This window comes from Haemorhous mexicanus, chromosome 1 (genome assembly GCF_027477595.1).
Source record: "Haemorhous mexicanus isolate bHaeMex1 chromosome 1, bHaeMex1.pri, whole genome shotgun sequence".
Taxonomy (NCBI): Eukaryota; Metazoa; Chordata; class Aves; order Passeriformes; family Fringillidae; genus Haemorhous; species Haemorhous mexicanus.
This window is the reverse complement of record NC_082341.1, coordinates 10,700,537-10,718,127: the sequence shown is the minus strand read 5'-3', so window position 1 is coordinate 10,718,127 and position 17,591 is coordinate 10,700,537. Positions and strand designations below refer to the sequence as shown.

Sequence of the window (17,591 nt, the reverse complement as noted above, 5' to 3'; positions counted from 1 at the left end):
TTCCAGAATGAACCTGAAAATTTACCAAGTGCTTCATATGCAGTGGAAACATACCCATATCAGCTGCTAGCACCGGAATATGCTGGTACGTGGGGATGGCACAATAAAGATGAACTTGTAAGTATTCTGCAGAAGTGATTTGCTCTTAAAACTTAAAGCAGAAGCTAGAAGTTTGATTAAGCCAAGTCAAACTGTGGTTTCATTAGTTAAATAGATGTTATTTTGTCCTGAACCTGATGACTCCCTTTCCTTTTAAAAACCGAATGCTGTACAGAATGCAGAAGTAAAAAATTTTGCTGAGTATTGATTTTTTTTTTTCTATTTACTTTGTGTGAAAGTTCAGTCATTGGCAGAATAACTTGATTGCAGGTTCTCAGTTTCAACTGAACTTAAGATAAACAGTGTGCAGAAAGGAAGCTTGCTACAAACCATTCTTAGTGCTCTTTACCTTTGTATAGGAAGAAATGTTTGTGGATTTCCTGAAGCTCTTGTTTGGTAGCAATTAGGAAATCTTTTCCTCACTTCTGGAGATGAGTAGTGCTGTAGAGAGGAGTGGCTGCAGGAGAAGTAAGAGGAAAGAGCTAGGCTGGATCTTGGCTAGCTGGGCTAAGAAACAAGCGAAACTGTCTGGACACAATCCTGAGCTCCTCTGTGACCCTTCTCAGGCAGGGAGGTTGGGCTGGATGACCTCCAGTGGTCCCCTCCAGCCTTACCCACTCTGCAGAAGTCAACCTGTAGCAGCTGCTGCTTCTTTCCCTTCCCTGCTGAGCTTCCCTGAAGTTGTTCCCCTCACTGGCTGTGTTGGAACAGCTGCTCTGACCTTGCCCAGCACTTACAGTGTGGGCAGTGCATTGTGCTCGAGGCTGTTTGCTCTCTCCTGGGGGAACTTCTTATATTAAAAATGGAAACTGATGGATCTTGCTGTCATCTTTGAATCTTACTATGCAAGTAGTTATGTCAAACATTTCCACTTTTTGTAAGTCTTCTCTGTCATTCAAGAGAGGTGTTTAAGTAAAATTTTTTGAAGTTTTTAAAATTTTCTGGATATATTTTCTAAGCATTGTGATAATAAGTATTTGAATGCATGTGTTTAAGAAGATTTAAAGCTTTGTGGGATTTTGGAGTGCCTGTCTTTAAACACTGTAATGTTCCTAGCATCTCTAAATTTAGAAAGCAGATTTTTTAATAAGCTTTTTTAGTGTGTCTTATCATGAGCAATATTCTTTCCCAGTGTAATTACATTAAAACACTCTACATACATTTTTTGTGTGGAATAATTCAATGCATTTTGCTCAAACATAGGCAAAAAAGTCTCATGTTACTCTAAAGTATTGTAGTAGATGTTTGCTCTGCAGAGAGCCATCTCTCTTAAGCACAGATGTGACCATGATGGTTGTATATAACCATATGTAATCATTAAATGTGTCCATTTCCAATCCAGGTTAAAAGAGATTATCTTGACATGATTTAACTAGATATGGTTATTCATTCTTTTTGTCCTAATGCTCTGTTTCTCCTCTAAATGTAGTAACAGAAGTTGTCATGCACATCTTACTGCTTTCAATTTTCTATAATGTTTCATTAAAACTGTTACATGTTTATATAATTTCAGAAAAATCCCTGTACTTTTGTATTTTCTTGATCTATTTTTAAGTACTATTTTGCAGATACAATAGATACAGATCTAACATCTGTTAGACTGATCTACAGATAGAAGTGTAACATATGATTAGTGATATAATCAACATCAAGAAGACATGTATATTAGAGAACTGTCTGAAGTCTAGGTCAAGTACAGGCTGAGTTAGTCTGTCAAAGGCTAAGAATGAAATGTTTATTGTCATTTGCTCTGCTTGGATAGCCTTTTCTGGTGGTTCTTAATCAGGGAAATGAATACTGTGCACCACAGTTCAGTTGTGTTTGTACCTGAAATGATTATGGGAACTGTAATTATGAGAGTTAATATATTCAGGTGTGAAAAACCATGACAGTAAAATCATGAGTTGTATGTCTGATACTGTTATTTGAAACTGAATGTATCTGTGCACCAGATGCCTGTTGTGCATCCCTGAAATGCATAATCAATTTCTTTTTGCAGGAGTCAACCAAGGTTTCTGAGTTAAACCCCAATGCAAAGGTGTGGGGAAATCATATGTTACACTTGGAAGCAAGTGGTGCCACTGATGGTAGCGTGAGCAAAACGTGGGAAGAAATACCTGACCAGCCTCCAGATTCCTGTAAAGAAGGTATGAACAAGAGTTTCTGGCTGTTGCTCAAGCAGAAGTTAAACTTTGGTGCAGCACTGTCTCAATTTTAATTTTCTGGTAAAAAATGTAAAGCAAGTATGTAAGCACCTTTATTTCAGATGTAATTTTAACTGTGGCATTACTGTGATTAGAAGGAGCACTTCTGAGCGTGTTTGTGACATGTGCTGCAGGACTGGATGCCAATGGCGATGGCGACAAGAAGCATCAGAGCGCGGTGCTGACGGAGCTGCCGGAGCCGAACGCGGCCGTTCCGGGCTCAGAGCAGGCGGACATGAACCCTTTGGCTCTCGATCATTCCGAGTATGAGTCTATGCACGAAACCACCCAGACAGGTAAGGGAAAGCTAAGGTGTGCTTGGACTAAGTTTAAAAACCAACTAAACATGTATTTTGAGTTAAACAGTGAGCATCTGAAAAACAAAAAAAGCCCCCTGAACTGTACCAGTTTTGTCGTTCAATATATGCATTCTTTAAACAGACCCTAGGAATTCCTGTCTGTTTTGCAGTCAAACTTGGACATGTTTAGAGACCAGTCTCCTCCTGGTTTAAATCTTAGAAGGTGCTGCCCAGAATCAAACAAATGTATGTTTCTAGTTGGGTCAGGTACTGAGGTGAGATTGACCTACAATTTCTGTCTCAATTTAGTAATGTTAATGTGGGGAAAGATGCATTTTGGACTTGAAATGCTAAAAGAAGCAACATTTTAGTATTAACTTCTTCACATTCTTATTTAATCAACTTCCAGAATTTCTCTTTAGTGCAACTATTAGAAGCTCTAGTCTATACCAGATGGTATGTTTTAAGAAACTTCTGGAAACTAGCTTAGAGATTCACCATGCTTATATTTCATTGAATGGGACAGACGGTCTGCAAGATGCATGTAGGATTACTACTTGAACTGAGATGAGGGATGGGAAGTAGAGGAAAATGTGCTGGGTGTTTCTTGAGATTCACAACAGGTCTGTTCATTATGCCTAGCTGATTTAGTATTTAAAATTGCCAGTATAGCATCCATAATAGCTGCAAATCAAGGCCACTGAAACCAGACATCATTGTGGCATCATCTTTGCCTTTATTTGAAAACTGAAAGTTCTCATTGACTCTTGTACTTAAGGGTAATATTGGGGAATATTAAATAGTAACTAGTTAGCAAATAGGAAATTGTATTAATAGTGCCTCACACACTAGAAGGGAACAGCATTCTTCAGATTAATGCTGTAACTTGTCAGTGTGTCCTTTATGTGCCCAAAATAGTTAACTTTGAACACGAGTTCGATGGTGGGGTGAAGAGCTGAGCAGCAGGTCGGGTCTGTTCCATTTGATGAATAGTGACACATGGTCCCAAGTCTGAAATCTGATCGTTCATTTTTTAGTAATTATTTTTAAAAATGCATATAAAAGGAAATATGGTTAGAACGTGATACATGTATTTCTCAGGAGTTGGTGTTCTCTTCATCAGAGTTGGTTGAACACGTGGAGGACAGCGTGGTGGGAGAAAATTAGAAGTTGCTTTAGAAAGAAGTAAGGCTAAGGAGAGCTGAGTAAAAGGATGAAAGTTAGTGAAGGGAAGGGTGTAGAGGACAGTAATTGGTGTGAAATACTTCTAAAATATGTATGTATTTACATACATACATATTTACATGAACAATGTTCTACCAAATGTTCTGCAAATCTCTAAAACTCACAGAAAACTTCTACTCTTTAAACACTTCTCCCACTGACACAATGAGTTTACTCTCTACTGACATTGGTATATTTTGTCTAAACTAAAAGGAACATGAAGTTCATGTTTTCCATGTGATCATTTTTAAACTTCCACATATAAGAAAAAATTCGTTTTGCCTTCATAACCAAAAGATGGTAAATTGATTTGTTGTTAGTAGATTGGATATCTGCTGATATTTCATAAGTATATTTTTGAAAACCTTCTTGAAATAAATGTGTTGGTAATTTAGAGTGAGACCGGAAGTATGGAGGGCCTCCATTGCATTGTTCCCTTGCAATGCATTAGTCAGGGTTTCGTCACCTAGAAATTGGTTACTTTCCTGAGAATGGAGCACAGATCTACGAGCCAGATGACTTCACTGTTACTTTGAGATGTGCTTGTAGCTGTTCTAAAAGTGCTTCAGATTTTTATGTATTTGGAGAACAGAGGTTAACAAGTCAGACATGGTTTCTCTTTCCTATCTTAAATAAAAAGTTGCCATGCAATTTCAGGGGTTGGTAACTAGTACATAATGAACATCTATTGGATTTGAAAATTCATTACTAGTTATGTAGTCAGTAATAGACATGATGGCTTGTTTAAAATAGATATTGTGTAATATAGCAGAGCTACTTTTTAATTTGAAGTATTTTAATTATTAGGTGGAAACGAACAGTTGCAGCCAGAAGGTCAGGAAGATTTACGAGAATTACTGAAAAAGACACTGGAATTCTGTTTATCTAGGTATGTATTTACCTAAATGTACCAAGCTGGAGGATGACTAACAGCTTGGGATGTATGTTAATACATTTCTTAGTTGTTACTTAAAGCTGAGTGGAAAGGTTGAAAATTTGGAAAAAGTAACAGACAAATTTCAGAGTGTTGTGTTGATGTACCTCTTAAAGCTTACCTGAAAGCTCTGTGCCTAATGCATAAACTAGCAAAAATATGGGTTTGAAATGAGAGTAGTTGCAAGCAATTACAGATCAGGTGAATTTTTGTCATCTTTACTAGTCATAATTAAAACTGAGTAATTTAAGCCATTTAGCAAGCTTTAAGCCAGTGATTTTCATTAATTAGCAAAAATGCTGAAGGAATCTGCCTTCTACTGTGTGATGAATTTTTGTCTTAAGTTTATTGGACAAAGTTAGTCTATGATATTTCCCTATTTTTTTTTTCTCCCAACAGAGAAAATCTTGCCAGTGACATGTACCTTATATCACAGATGGACAGTGATCAGTATGTGCCAATAATGACAGTAGCAAATCTTGATCATGTCAAGAAACTCAGTACTGATATGGATTTGATTGTTGAAGTGCTGAGATGTAAGTAGAAGTTCCTCAGTGCTAGAAAGCATTTTGGTTATTGGTGTAGAACTATTAATCTGAATTTTTCATCTCTCTTACTGTATTGCAGTAGAATGCCATTATTTTTCTGTAGAGCATTAAGTAGCCCAAGCATCTTAGACCATCACAGTTATAGGACTGTGGTTTTATCAAAGCTACTCTGTATTCCAGCTATTGAATAATGATCTATGCACATAAAAATTAATGATTTAAAATTGTGGGATGTGGTGGGACAACTCACATGACTAGAGGATCATGATGGATATCTCTAGACTGTTCTGTAAAGACAGGTGGGGAAAAAGGGATGGAGGAGTCTCACCCTGTTAAGGAGAACCTTGAATGGGTAGAAGTCAGCTGCATCAGTCATGGAAGCTCTATGGAGTACCCATGGGCCAAGACTCTGGGGGTTGATTCCAAGGGGAATCTTACAGGTGGCATCAACTACTGACCTAAACCAGGACAATAAGGCCAACAGAGCAATATTTGTTCACTCAAGTGAGCTTTGGGTCAGCCAAACCTAGTTCTTACAGTCGATTTCAATGGCTTAGATATTTGTTGGAAGAACAATACAGCAACTCCTGTCATCCATCAAGTTTCTGGAACATGCAGAGGACTGTTTCCCCATACATGTGTTAGGTGTGCTGACCAGGAATGAGGCACTTCTGGACTCACTGCTCAGAAACTGAGAAAACCTGCTTTGTATGTCTCAGTCAGTGGGAGCCTTGGCTGCACCAATCATAGAACTGTGGTGTTTGGGGTCATGCTGAGCACACTGAGCATTTCTAAGGTTTTATATTTTGCAAGAGCAAACTTCAGCTTGCTCAGAGCACAGTTGGGAAGAATTCTGTGGGAAGCTTCCATGGTGGATAAAGGCACTAACTATACTAGTGCTGGGAGTTCTCTCCTGGAAGCATTTCATCCCTTGTTAAGGTAAGGGAAGTAGGTGGATCAAGAGAACCCCTTGGCTTAACTTTGTGCTTCTGAGTCTGCTCAAAACAAGAGAGAGGCATACCAGAGATGGAAAAGTGAATGAATACCTGGTGAGAGCTGCAAGGGCATTGACAGGGTGCAGAGATGCAGTTATAAATGGAAAACCTCAGCTCAGAGTGTATTTGGTTAGAGCTACAAATTTTGTAAAAAACTAGAAAGGGTTCTTCAGGCATGTAAATGATGAGCAGAAACATTGTCTGCTTGTTTCTTAATGTTCAAAAATATTGGAGGCTCTGCATCTCAAAAGAGTGCAAAGCTCCTAGGTTTGTTGACAGCTAAAATGCATTCTTGTCTTTTCTCTCTTAGCGTTGCCTTTAGTTCAAGTGGATGAAAAGGGGGAAAAAGTTCGGCCAAATCAGAATCGCTGTATTGTGATTTTACGTGAAGTACCTGAATCTACTCCCATTGAAGTAAGTGCTCCCTTGTTCAGTAAAAAACAGTTTTCCCTTAGGACTTGAAAGTTAGATTTATTTTAGATTTCAATAATCACATCACATTTTTTACTACACTGTTAGTTTCTAACAGAACTTCTTAGTTTATTTTTCTTTGTTTGGATAGGAAATATTTTTGGTAGACGCATGTTGCTCGTAGCAAGGCTGTGGTAGAGCCTGTAGTTCTGCAGAGGGCTGAGAAACTGATAGTGCTGTTTTTGGTAGAGATACATCATTTTCTTGGGCTTTGTCTTACTTATATGCACTTTGTGCTCAGATCCTTGGATAAATAGACAAACGTGAAAGAAGATAAATCTTAGACTAGAAAATGCCACTGTTGCCCCTTGAAGCTTGTTCAAGTAAAATAGTTAAAGCTTTGTAAACGTTTCCATAATGCTGAGGTGAGAGGTGTCAATAAGTCACTAAGGATCTCCTCTGGGTTGTGGAATGAGTGCAAGACTGGAGAACTTCATTCTTTGAAAGATGCTTAATGCCATTCCGATGAATCAGGGACTATGACTGATGGAAATATTAGAAAAAATTATGGGGTCATAATTAAACCATCTTGAATTTTCAAAAAGGAGAAGGTGCAGATTCTTGATGATGGGTATATATTTTAGTTTCTCTTCTGTTTAATTTTACAAGGAAGACTAAAGATTCTGAAAGAGTTGCTCCTCTTAATAACCATCATACAAAAATCAGAAGTACGGCAGGTTAGAAACTGGTAACAAAAAAGTAAGTGGCCTTAATAAACAGGAAAATGAAACAAAATGCTAAAAGGAATTGGAAGAAAGAAGTTGGATATGTGCTATGTACATAGCTTTAAAACAGTGGCTACTTCTAGCTTTCCAAATGACATGTAGCCTTAAAAAGACTGCCTAAGTTTTAGTATTGCAGATTTTTTTTTCTGTCATGAGTTCATCAGGTTGGATATATTAGCACTGGATATTCACTCTTAAATGTTTGACAACAAAGTTCTGAGGAGTGTTTATTTTCAGAAGAATTGGTCTCTAGTGCAATGTTTTATACATTGTGTTTAAATTTTTTGTGCTGGAAAAATCTGGACTTAACTAACCAGATTTAGTAGCCTATGTTTTCTAGCACAGCAGAGTCGGGCTTTATTAAAGCAGCAAAGGCTGTAAGGCCTCCCAAGTTGTGTTGCCTTTTGATGCTGCTCACCTCAGATCTGTGACAAAACAAAAAAGTATGCAAATGAATTAAAACAAATAAAAAATCCAGGGTCTAGTTTTTCTGTGGAAACTAGCCAGTTATGTTTGAGGTAACATAAGCCCTATTTCAGATACATGAATCTGTAGACATTTGAGTCAAAGCTTACTTGCAGGTTTCTGCTGAAAAGGGAGGATTTTCCTGTCCCATGCCATATGCACAGGTTTTCATGTGGCTCCGTGGTTTCGGGGACACAGGAGAAAGAGACATCTTGCTGTGCTTGATACCACATTTAAATGTCTTCTCTGGCCTAAATAGCTCCCAGCCAGACCTCTCTTGCAGTGTGGCCTTAGATAGTGCTAGTTTTAATTCCTTCCAGGGGGAGATTGGAGAGACCTGACACTGCTGCAGATGTTCTGAACTACTCCATTATGTTTTGTAAGCCCAACAGTGCTTTCTGTGTTTCTTTCTCATAGTGTCAGAGTTCTGCATTTTACATTAATGTTTTCTTCTCTCCATCCTTACCCCCTCACCTCCCCACCTCCTTATCAAACCACTTTCCCCAGGAGGTTGAAGCACTTTTCAAAGGAGACAATTTGCCTAAGTTCATCAACTGTGAGTTTGCCTATAATGACAATTGGTTCATCACATTTGAATCGGAAGCTGATGCACAGCAGGTAATGCTGTTTTTTGAAGCTTATTAGTATGTAAAAGTAAATAAAGATTATAGGAGGATGAATTGACCAGTTGTAAACTGTATTACAAATGTGTAACAACTTGAAAAGAAAAATACCCCACACTGTAAAAACAGTAATGCTTCCCCTTAGGTAATATCCAGTTTTCAGTAACTATTAAACATAACATTTAAGAGGTTTTTTTAATCTCGTTCACATATCCTGGCTTCCTGGCTAAAGCTATGATTTTTTTTTTTTTTTTTCTCGTACTGAGAGTGTTGACTTTTTTGGGTGACACATTGAAATGCTTCAATCATAACCATTAGAATCCTGTTTTAATGCTACTGAAGCACTTAATGATAAGTTAAATGTTGCTAAGTGCAGGTGATGTACGAGAGTTTGCTATACTGTAATATTAGCAGACACTCCAAGAATTATTGTTGGGCTTAGCCTGTCAAAACTTATGTTCCCTTTATTTAAATTACGTTTGACAAATCTAACAATTTCTTTTTTATAAAGGCTTACAGATACCTTAGAGAAGAAGTGAAGACTTTCCAAGGAAAACCAATTAAGGTAAATAGAGGTTTATGGTGTTAGGGATGGGGTGTGTGTGTATGTTCTGGGTTTTGTGGTGCTCACTGTGATTTCTAATATAAATTTAAGTAGTCCAATCTTAGCAGCCATTTGACCTGGAGGTGGGTTTAGAAATGTGGCATATATGACTTCAGCTCTCCTCTTCCTCATTTCTGGCAGTGGTATATCCAGCCCAGCATCAGGCAGCAGGGTTGCATTTCTGCTGTCCCTGCAGTGACTGATAAGTATCCAGTAAAAGTTTGAGAGCTGCTAATTTGAACCATCCTGATATAATTTGAAACACTGCTGTAATAAATAATCTTAATCTCCTTTTGCAGGCAAGGATAAAAGCAAAGGCAATAGCTATAAACACATTTTTGCCAAAGAATGGATATAGACCTCTGGATATGAACCTCTACACGCAGCAGCGCTACACAACATCCTTTTACATCCCTCCAGTATACAGTCCCCAGCAGCACTTCCCACTGTACAGCTTAATTGGCCCACAGACCTGGTCAGCCACACACAGCTACCTTGACCCTTCATTGGTAAGTCTCTTGATTGTGAAACAGCTGTGTTCTTTCCAAAGCTGATACTGTTTTCTTATTGAGGTGTAGGAAACGTACCTATCATGAAGAGGGGAGTTTAAGATTCCAGTTCTTCTTGAAAAACAGTCCTTCAGAATCCTTGCCATGGTGTACAAGATGGATTATTTGAAAATTGTGTCTGATCTCAGACTGGAGTGTGATTCTCTTCTTAAGCATTCTAGGTTTTTAGGCAATTCCTTAGTAAAGACTTGTCAAGATACTAAGATCTTCTAGCAGGAAGTTAGGTTGTAGGTTAACAGGCTGAATTGCCCTGTTTGGCATGTTCTTAAAGCAGAATATTTTCTGTGCAATGGTAACATCTCTTTTGGCAATGAAAAGTGAAATTGTTTTTGCTAATTACAAAAATCACTTTAAAATTGCTTTTTGACTTATTTTCTTAAAGAGGCTGTTGGTAAGGCTTGAAGCTAGGGTGGTAGCAATAAATCCTTAAATACTCTAATGAGATATCTGCTGTATCCTACAATGCTGCTTCTGTCTTCTGCATTGTGACAGTCTCATCAGAATTACCTTGACCCCTTTTAGTTGGCCTTTTTTACCCTACAAATACGTGGAGTTTCTTGTAATGACTGGGAGGCTCAGGTTTCCTATCTGGAGCCTCTTTCTCCCCTCTGGAGATGCTTTTTTACTTGTGGCTCAAAGAAATGAGGGGAGCAATGCTCAAAATTAGAAGTTCTTTAGATGTTTTTTTTTGGCAGAGGATTAAAGTGTCCTTGAACAAACTTGAGCAAACGTCCTCTGAACTGAACCACAGCTAATTAAAAAGTTGGTGTGCTAAACACTTCACACACAGGGAAGGGAACCAGAGGCCATGCAGGGGGAGGTGTTCTGGGGGGGGATGAAGAATGTGGAGGAGACAAGGTAACACAGTGAGCCGTGTTATTCCGGGAAAAAGCTGTCTTGTTAAGCACCAATGAATTTGAATCTGCCTGTAGATAAACTGAGACTGACTGTGCACAGTCTTGCTCTGGGATACTGAAGGAGCTGGATGGGAATAATAAAAAGACAAAGATTAATAAGCCACAGGTTCAAGCACATCATACTGTGTATCTAGCTTGTGTTATCCTGTAACTTTCTGTATCCAAGAAAGCTTACTAGTCCTATCCTTTGGGGAAGACTTGATGAGTTTGCTAGCATTGAAGATGTCAAACTTTTCTTAGTCAAAATGGGAAATCGACTGTCTGTGCTTTGCTTTTCACTGTTCTGCAGTGTATTTTCATTGGCTAGCTGCATTTTATGTACATGACTGTAACATGATGTTTCTTGATTCTTTTGTAGGAAGAGCTATATTTGAATAGAAATCACTTGAGGAGAACAGGGACCATGAGGAACCATGACACAGCAATAATTTTCATGAGACAGGGTTGCAGTTTGCATATAGAGACTTGTGTGAAAATACAGCAAAGTTTCTCTGTTCTGCTTCAACATAAACTCTACTCTCTCTCATCTCTAATTTGAGATTGAATACCCCAGTCATGTGGTTAATACCATTTTAGTTCTGAAACTTGAATATGGCAACACATGTACTCAGGATTCTAAAACTGCCTCATTCTTCATCATGTACTTAAATCATATTTGAGAAAACATCTAGTTTTTCCTGTTTGGAAAAAAAAAATTTGAAAAGAAAGTATATTTGAACCAGTTGACTTCTGTGAATGCTTTAAGTATTATTGGAAAATGGGGGGAAAATTTTTTTTTCCTCCAAAAGGATCACACATCATTATAAAAAAAGAAGAGTTGATTATTGCTAGGGTCCCTGATATGTTCAGAGTCTTCCCATTTTTCAGGTTCAGTGGTTGCTTACTAGCTTTGATGGAATTTTGCAGCATTCTTGTTGTAACTCTTAAACCAGAAACACTTCAAAGCATTATTTTGATGAAACTTTGTTCCTCAAGGAGCTTTGTTACAGGTTTTCTTTAATGTCCTTTTTGTGAAGCCTGAGGTAGCGTTTGCTGTACTACATGCTAGGTTAGGCTAGCAGTAGTTTGATATGATAGTTTTGGTGTTTTGTTTTCCATTGATTAGTGATTTAACTTGCACAACAAACCTTTTTCAAGTTTAAATGTACCTTTATAGCAAATGGTCTTAATCCCAGCTGTTTCTCAAAGCTTAATAGAATGTAGAGAGGATTTTTTTTGTTCTGCATTGTAGTTATTTTCAGGGGAAAAATGCAAGCAAACATTTGCTGGTGCTAACAGTAACATTCCTTAAATGAAACTCACACATTTAAATAAAAAAGACAAAAGTGTGCTAGTGAGGTTGGAGAAATTTGAACATGCTTCAGGTTTTGAGGCATCTTGTTACTACAAGACATTAGTATGCACCCACCCCAGAAAATGTTTTGCCAATGTTGTTTTTTCAGACAAGAAGACAGTGTTTCACATGTAGAATAAGGTGGTAAGACCTGAAAAGCATCAGAGTTCCACTAAACCTCCAGTTATTCTCTAGGCTTTATTTAGATGTCACATGGAAGTAGAATGAGGAACTAAAAGGACGTTGTTGGGGTTTTTTAAGGGAGGAATTTGCATACAGTTATAAGAGAAGCAGTTACAGGCCATGTAGATTAGAGGCTCTGACAAAGAATTATCTCAGTACGCCGAAGTCATGTGTAGTATGGTGTGAAATAGGAGGAGAGCTGTTTAACTTACAGGCAAGAATTTTGGCTTGATGTTTTTCAATCCTCTTGAGCTATCATAAGTTGAATATGTGTAGCGACTGACTTCTCAGAAAAACAGAAGCTTGGGATTTTTCCAGAAATTTTGTAAGTCAGCTACAAGGCACTAGACAGATGCTCTGTTTGAGACAATCTTTTGAGTACTGTACTGCACAGAATGACATAAAATATGGGGTTAAGAAAAGTAATACTCAGTTTGTTTATAGTGATCAGCATGCAATACATTTTTTTAGGTAACACCATTTCCAAATACTGGATTTATCAATGGGTTCACATCTCCAACCTTCAAGCCTGCTGCTTCTCCACTGACAACACTCAGACAATATCCTCCCAGGAACAGGCAAGTTCATCTATCTTTTAACAATACTGTTGTATTATCTGGCACGTGGGGTTTTCATCTGCTTGTTTTAGTAACACCAGCTAACTTGAGAATACTTCTGAAACTGAACCTGGTGCCAAAGGTGAGGCCAAAGGGCAGATGGTACTCCTAATGTTAATGGATGTAGTGTTTCAAAATGTAAATGGACAGTCTGAAAGCTGAGAACTTGTCTGTTCTGTGATTTAGGGTATTAAGCTGAAATATTCTGGGAGATGGCATGTCATCAGCAGGATTATTCATATAGTAAAGCTCTAGTTGAAAACAGGGAAAAGGTTAATTTTGATAATTCACATGACCTGTTACAATGAATGTTGATCATTCTTATAAATAAGTGATAAAGGACTGAAGATCTTGCTTCTTCTGAATTCTGTGAATAGGCTTAGGCCTCAGAAGGTCTCTGCTAGTGCGCGTATGTTGAAATGACTTTTGAATTTATAGGAATCCTAGCAAGTCACATATACGCCATACAATACCCAGTGCAGAAAGGGGACCTGGGCTTCTAGACAGTCCTACAATATTCAACTTTTCTGCTGATCGTTTAATCAATGGCGTCAGGAGTCCACAGACGCGGCAGCCGGGACAAAGCAGGACACGGGTGCAGAGTGCCACCACCAGTTACACCAAGAGGGAAGTGGGAACTGGGCGGATGGAACAGACCAGCCTTGACTCGTCCCCTGGATTAGGGAGAGGAAGGTGAGTGTGCTCTGTGGTTGTCCTCTGAACAGCCAAGTACTGCTGCTTCTAAAGTGCTCTGTTTAATAGAGGTGTGATATTATTACTCTTCTCAATACTGCTTTAAACTCAGGCTCTTTCCTCAAACCTAAAATCTTGCAAAGTACTTCACAGAAAGTGTTAAATGCAGAACAAAGGCAAAGCAGACTTGCATGCTTTCCTACCAGATCAAAATCTTTATTGGTAACTGATGAGCTATTTAGATCTATAAGATCTAATCTTCTATCATTTCTTCATCTGGGGCAAGAAAGTTTTTGTATATTATTTGCTTGACTTTATTGAAGAAGTTCTGCCCAATTCTGTTGTTCATCATCACAGGTTGTGCACCTGAATGTGTGTTAGCAGTGCTCATTCTTCACTTTTTCAGTTGAAGGATCAGAATTTTGACCAAATTGGGCATACACAACAGCAAAGATGATGGATTGGTATGGAGGGAGGAAGAACTAGTACAGGCAACCAAGGAAACATTGTTATGTTGTTTTAAAAGCAGCCAAACAAAAAACAGAACCAGCTACTGGGGGAGCTGAAAATTGGGATATTTATAAATACAGTTCTAATAAGTGCTTCATAAAAGTATTGTGCAGCTTTCATAATGGCTGTATTTATGATTCCAAGTAAATCACATTTTGAGTGTCTTACTGAATTGGAAGATAAGTTAAGTGTTTTGCAGATGATCCTATTTCAGACTTGTATCATTGCAAAATTAAATGGGTATTTTGTGCAAGGGTTGTAATACTTTTCTAAATCTAATTTACCAAATTGTGTTATAACTAATGGGTGAAAGTATGGTTAAGAACGCAGGAGACAAGATTGCTCAAACTATAGGCTACAAAAATGTGCAGGAATAGTCAGTACTTAAAATTATATTATTTTGATATTTTAGTATTGAATACATTTAGAATAAAAGTCAAACAGACTTATAAAATATATTGAAACTGAATTAGAACGCACTGCAAATTTTACTGTGATGCTTAGAGGGGCTTTACCTGAAGTAGGGCTGGGGGCAAAGTGCTAAAAATGTTTTGAAGGAGCCTTACCTGGATTGAAAATAGTTCTCTGTACCTGAGAAGTTACATTGGTATGCAAAAATTCTTGACCCCCTATTTATATACTGTAACATTTTGTCTAATGGTTATATGTAATCTCTACTGAGATGCTTTTAACACAGGAATTAATTGTAACCAGTGTATTCTTACTCTGACTTGCATAAGATGTATCCCTTTATTTTAAGGACAGCTTGCTAGAAATTTCTCCCTAAAACATTTCTTAATAACCTGTGCAGAATGAAGATGGATTAAATAGTAATTGAAATTAATTTCTCCTGTTTTCATTAACTGCTTTCCATCCATTTATAGGCAAGGTTCTCATATCTGCATTCTTTCCCTTAGGAAAAACTCATATGGCTACCGAAAGAAAAGGGAGGACAAGTTTACAGTGAGTGTTCATGATCTTATTTGTCTCTAATAAAAGTAGGAAAACAAGGCAAGAGTATGGATATTACATGGAGTAGCAGGGGACATAAGTTACTGCAGAAGCAGTTGTACATCACAGTTGATTAAAGAGAACAGCTCATTAGTCACATGAGTTTACTGCATTTGGGTATCAGAGGAGATTTTCCCTTAATGCAGAAGTCAGGGAAAAGTTAAAATTACTCTTACAGTAGCAAAAAATTTCCATCTCAGTTTTTGTCAACATGCCAGTGTTTGCATTCAGGGATAGCTAAACAGCTGAAGTTCAAAACACTTGATACTTCATTATCAATCATGGTGACAGTGAAGAACATTATATAGATCCTTGTGGCATAATGTGTAGCAGAAATATTTTGTGTCGAGTGGTCAGTTCATTTTCTTAAATGCCTCTTCAAGTGCCACCAGGTAAGGGTATGCTAACACCATTAAAATACTGTGGATTTGGGAAACTGAAATTCAAGGTTAATACCAAAGTAGACTTGATACTTGAAAAGGCTGCACTAAGTGTAGAAGAGAAAAAAATATGGTTTTATAGGATTTAAGGTTTGGTGTGATAAAACCAGTTGTTTCTTTGCAATTCATTTTTGGCACACGTGGCATATTCATGTAGTTGAACCAGGTTATTTCCTTACTCACGTTACAGTTGTAAAGTAACACTACTGCATGAGCCATAACACTTTCCTAAAGGTCTGGAAACACTGCATCTGTGTGTTTGTGGCTTCTGCTGTTGATTGGCCTGAGTGAACTTAGATAAAGGAGCAGGAAAGTTTAGCAAGTGATTCCTTCCTTTAGATTGCTTTTAGTTCTCATCAGACTTCCCAGGGGCAGTACAACCAGACTGCCTGTAGGATTCCCAGTACTTCTTCCTTTTGCCCTTTCAAAACTGCTTGAATTTTTAGAGTGAAGTTTTCCTATTAACTTTTTTCTATATTTAAAAGAACAAGGAAGTGGTACAGGTTAGGTGTGAGTGACTGGGGTGGAAGGATTACCTTGAACGCCTCCCTGAGCAGAGCAGCACTTCTGACAGAGCTGACTGCAAAGATTATTTGAACTTTGAGTGTAAAAACTGGTAGATGTGAGTTCTTTGGAGACCCGCAGTTCCCTTCTGTCAGCACCAGGCCGTAACTGTAGCCTGTGCAGCCAGATTCCTTCCAGTCTCTTCTGGGCCACAAATCTTTAGTCTGTAGTGTCCAGTGCTGCACCTTGAGCAGAGGTGAGAGCTGCTGCACACCCAGGACTGTAAGGAAGTCTACTTAGAACCAAAAGATTAAGATTTTCCCTTTAGACTTGAATGCAGTATCCTATTTCTTGTGTAATGCTGTAGCAATTAGATAGTGTACACAGGACAACACTAAAACCTGTATATTTGAATGGAGTAATGACTTCTTTAGAAGATTTTTCTTTATAAAGGAAAAAGTATGGAGTCATATGCACAATTGCATGAAAAAGAGTATGAAACTTTTTGATCAGATTGTTTCTGAGGCTGTAGACATAAGCCAAATACTGCACCTACAAGAGGTTAGCTTGAGAAATTTTATGCAGTTAGCTTAAAACTCATTGATGTCCTCCCTTATCCTCCTAATTTTAGATGTTAATGCCACTCTTAATATTTTGAGGGTTTTGGGATTCAACTGTGTAACTTAAAATGTAACATAAAAGCAATTGCTATTGCAGAACTGCAGTCCTCTTTAAGAAGAGTAAGTGCTGTGATTTGAAGAATTACTTAAAAACTTGAATTGTTCCTCTTGCAGTTTGAGCTGGATTAGTGTAGTCTCCCTGACCTTTGACAGGTCATCTGACTTCAGTTTTGGAGATTTTCAGTCTCCATTGCTGTAGCATTCTTCCAGGGGGTAATGCTGGGTCAGTAGCAGTGCTTGGAGTTGCAATTGTTCTTGCTTCTCTATTTTTTCTTTCCCTGCTTCCCTCTTGACACACAATTCTTTGGACATTACATGTAGTTTGTGAAAAGACCGCAAAAGTAGTCTTATATCTGTTGTTCTTTTTGTTCAGAAGCATTGTTCTCATGTTCACATCATCTTGACTATATACTCATATTTTCCTTTTCAAAATAGGAACTGTTTCAGAGATTGGTTTGTGTTTGGTATTTTGCAGCAGATATCATCTTAGCACAGGCCTCAGCACAGTCAATAAACAGTACTTTGAAGAAAAACTTCTTTGTTTTACATGATGTAGAAGAAGTTAATTGGTAACTTCAGTTACAGCATATTACAAAGGAGTTTTATTTTTCCTGTGTAAATATAAAATAACTTAGAAATCCTTACCAGCAGTTCTCATAAGTGATCTTAAACCATGGTACTTTTAACTCCTGAACTGCTCTCTATAGTACAAAATAGTTGCATTTAGCACACAGGTGTTGTTTTTTGCCTGAGACATTGTTTTTCTTCTTAGAATTAGTTAGAAAGTCTCTGTTTCAAAAATAGTTTTCACATTTAACTTTTCTATTTTTACACAATGGCAATATAGATTAATACTAATTAGATATAAATTGTTATTGTCTGTACTACATACAAGGCATGTTGTCTTGCCCTTACTTCATAAATCTGAAAATAAGATTCTTGT

The 17,591-nt window shown here is 37.8% G+C and overlaps 1 protein-coding gene across 2 annotated transcripts in view; it reads left to right on the top strand.

The window, feature by feature from the left end:
- Positions 1-17,591, top strand: part of LARP4B (La ribonucleoprotein 4B) — a 55,844-nt gene that overhangs the window by 28,547 nt on the left and 9,706 nt on the right. Inside the window, exons 3-13 of one of the 2 annotated variants that reach the window (XM_059839952.1) lie at positions 2,099-2,246; positions 2,438-2,599; positions 4,634-4,715; positions 5,160-5,296; positions 6,614-6,717; positions 8,472-8,582; positions 9,099-9,152; positions 9,491-9,700; positions 12,665-12,771; positions 13,249-13,503; positions 14,931-14,976. In XM_059839952.1, the coding sequence (XP_059695935.1) occupies positions 2,099-2,246; positions 2,438-2,599; positions 4,634-4,715; positions 5,160-5,296; positions 6,614-6,717; positions 8,472-8,582; positions 9,099-9,152; positions 9,491-9,700; positions 12,665-12,771; positions 13,249-13,503; positions 14,931-14,976 (1,416 nt within the window). The remainder of the gene's footprint in view (positions 1-2,098; positions 2,247-2,437; positions 2,600-4,633; positions 4,716-5,159; positions 5,297-6,613; positions 6,718-8,471; positions 8,583-9,098; positions 9,153-9,490; positions 9,701-12,664; positions 12,772-13,248; positions 13,504-14,930; positions 14,977-17,591) is intronic. The other variant, XM_059839942.1, reaches the window with a different exon arrangement.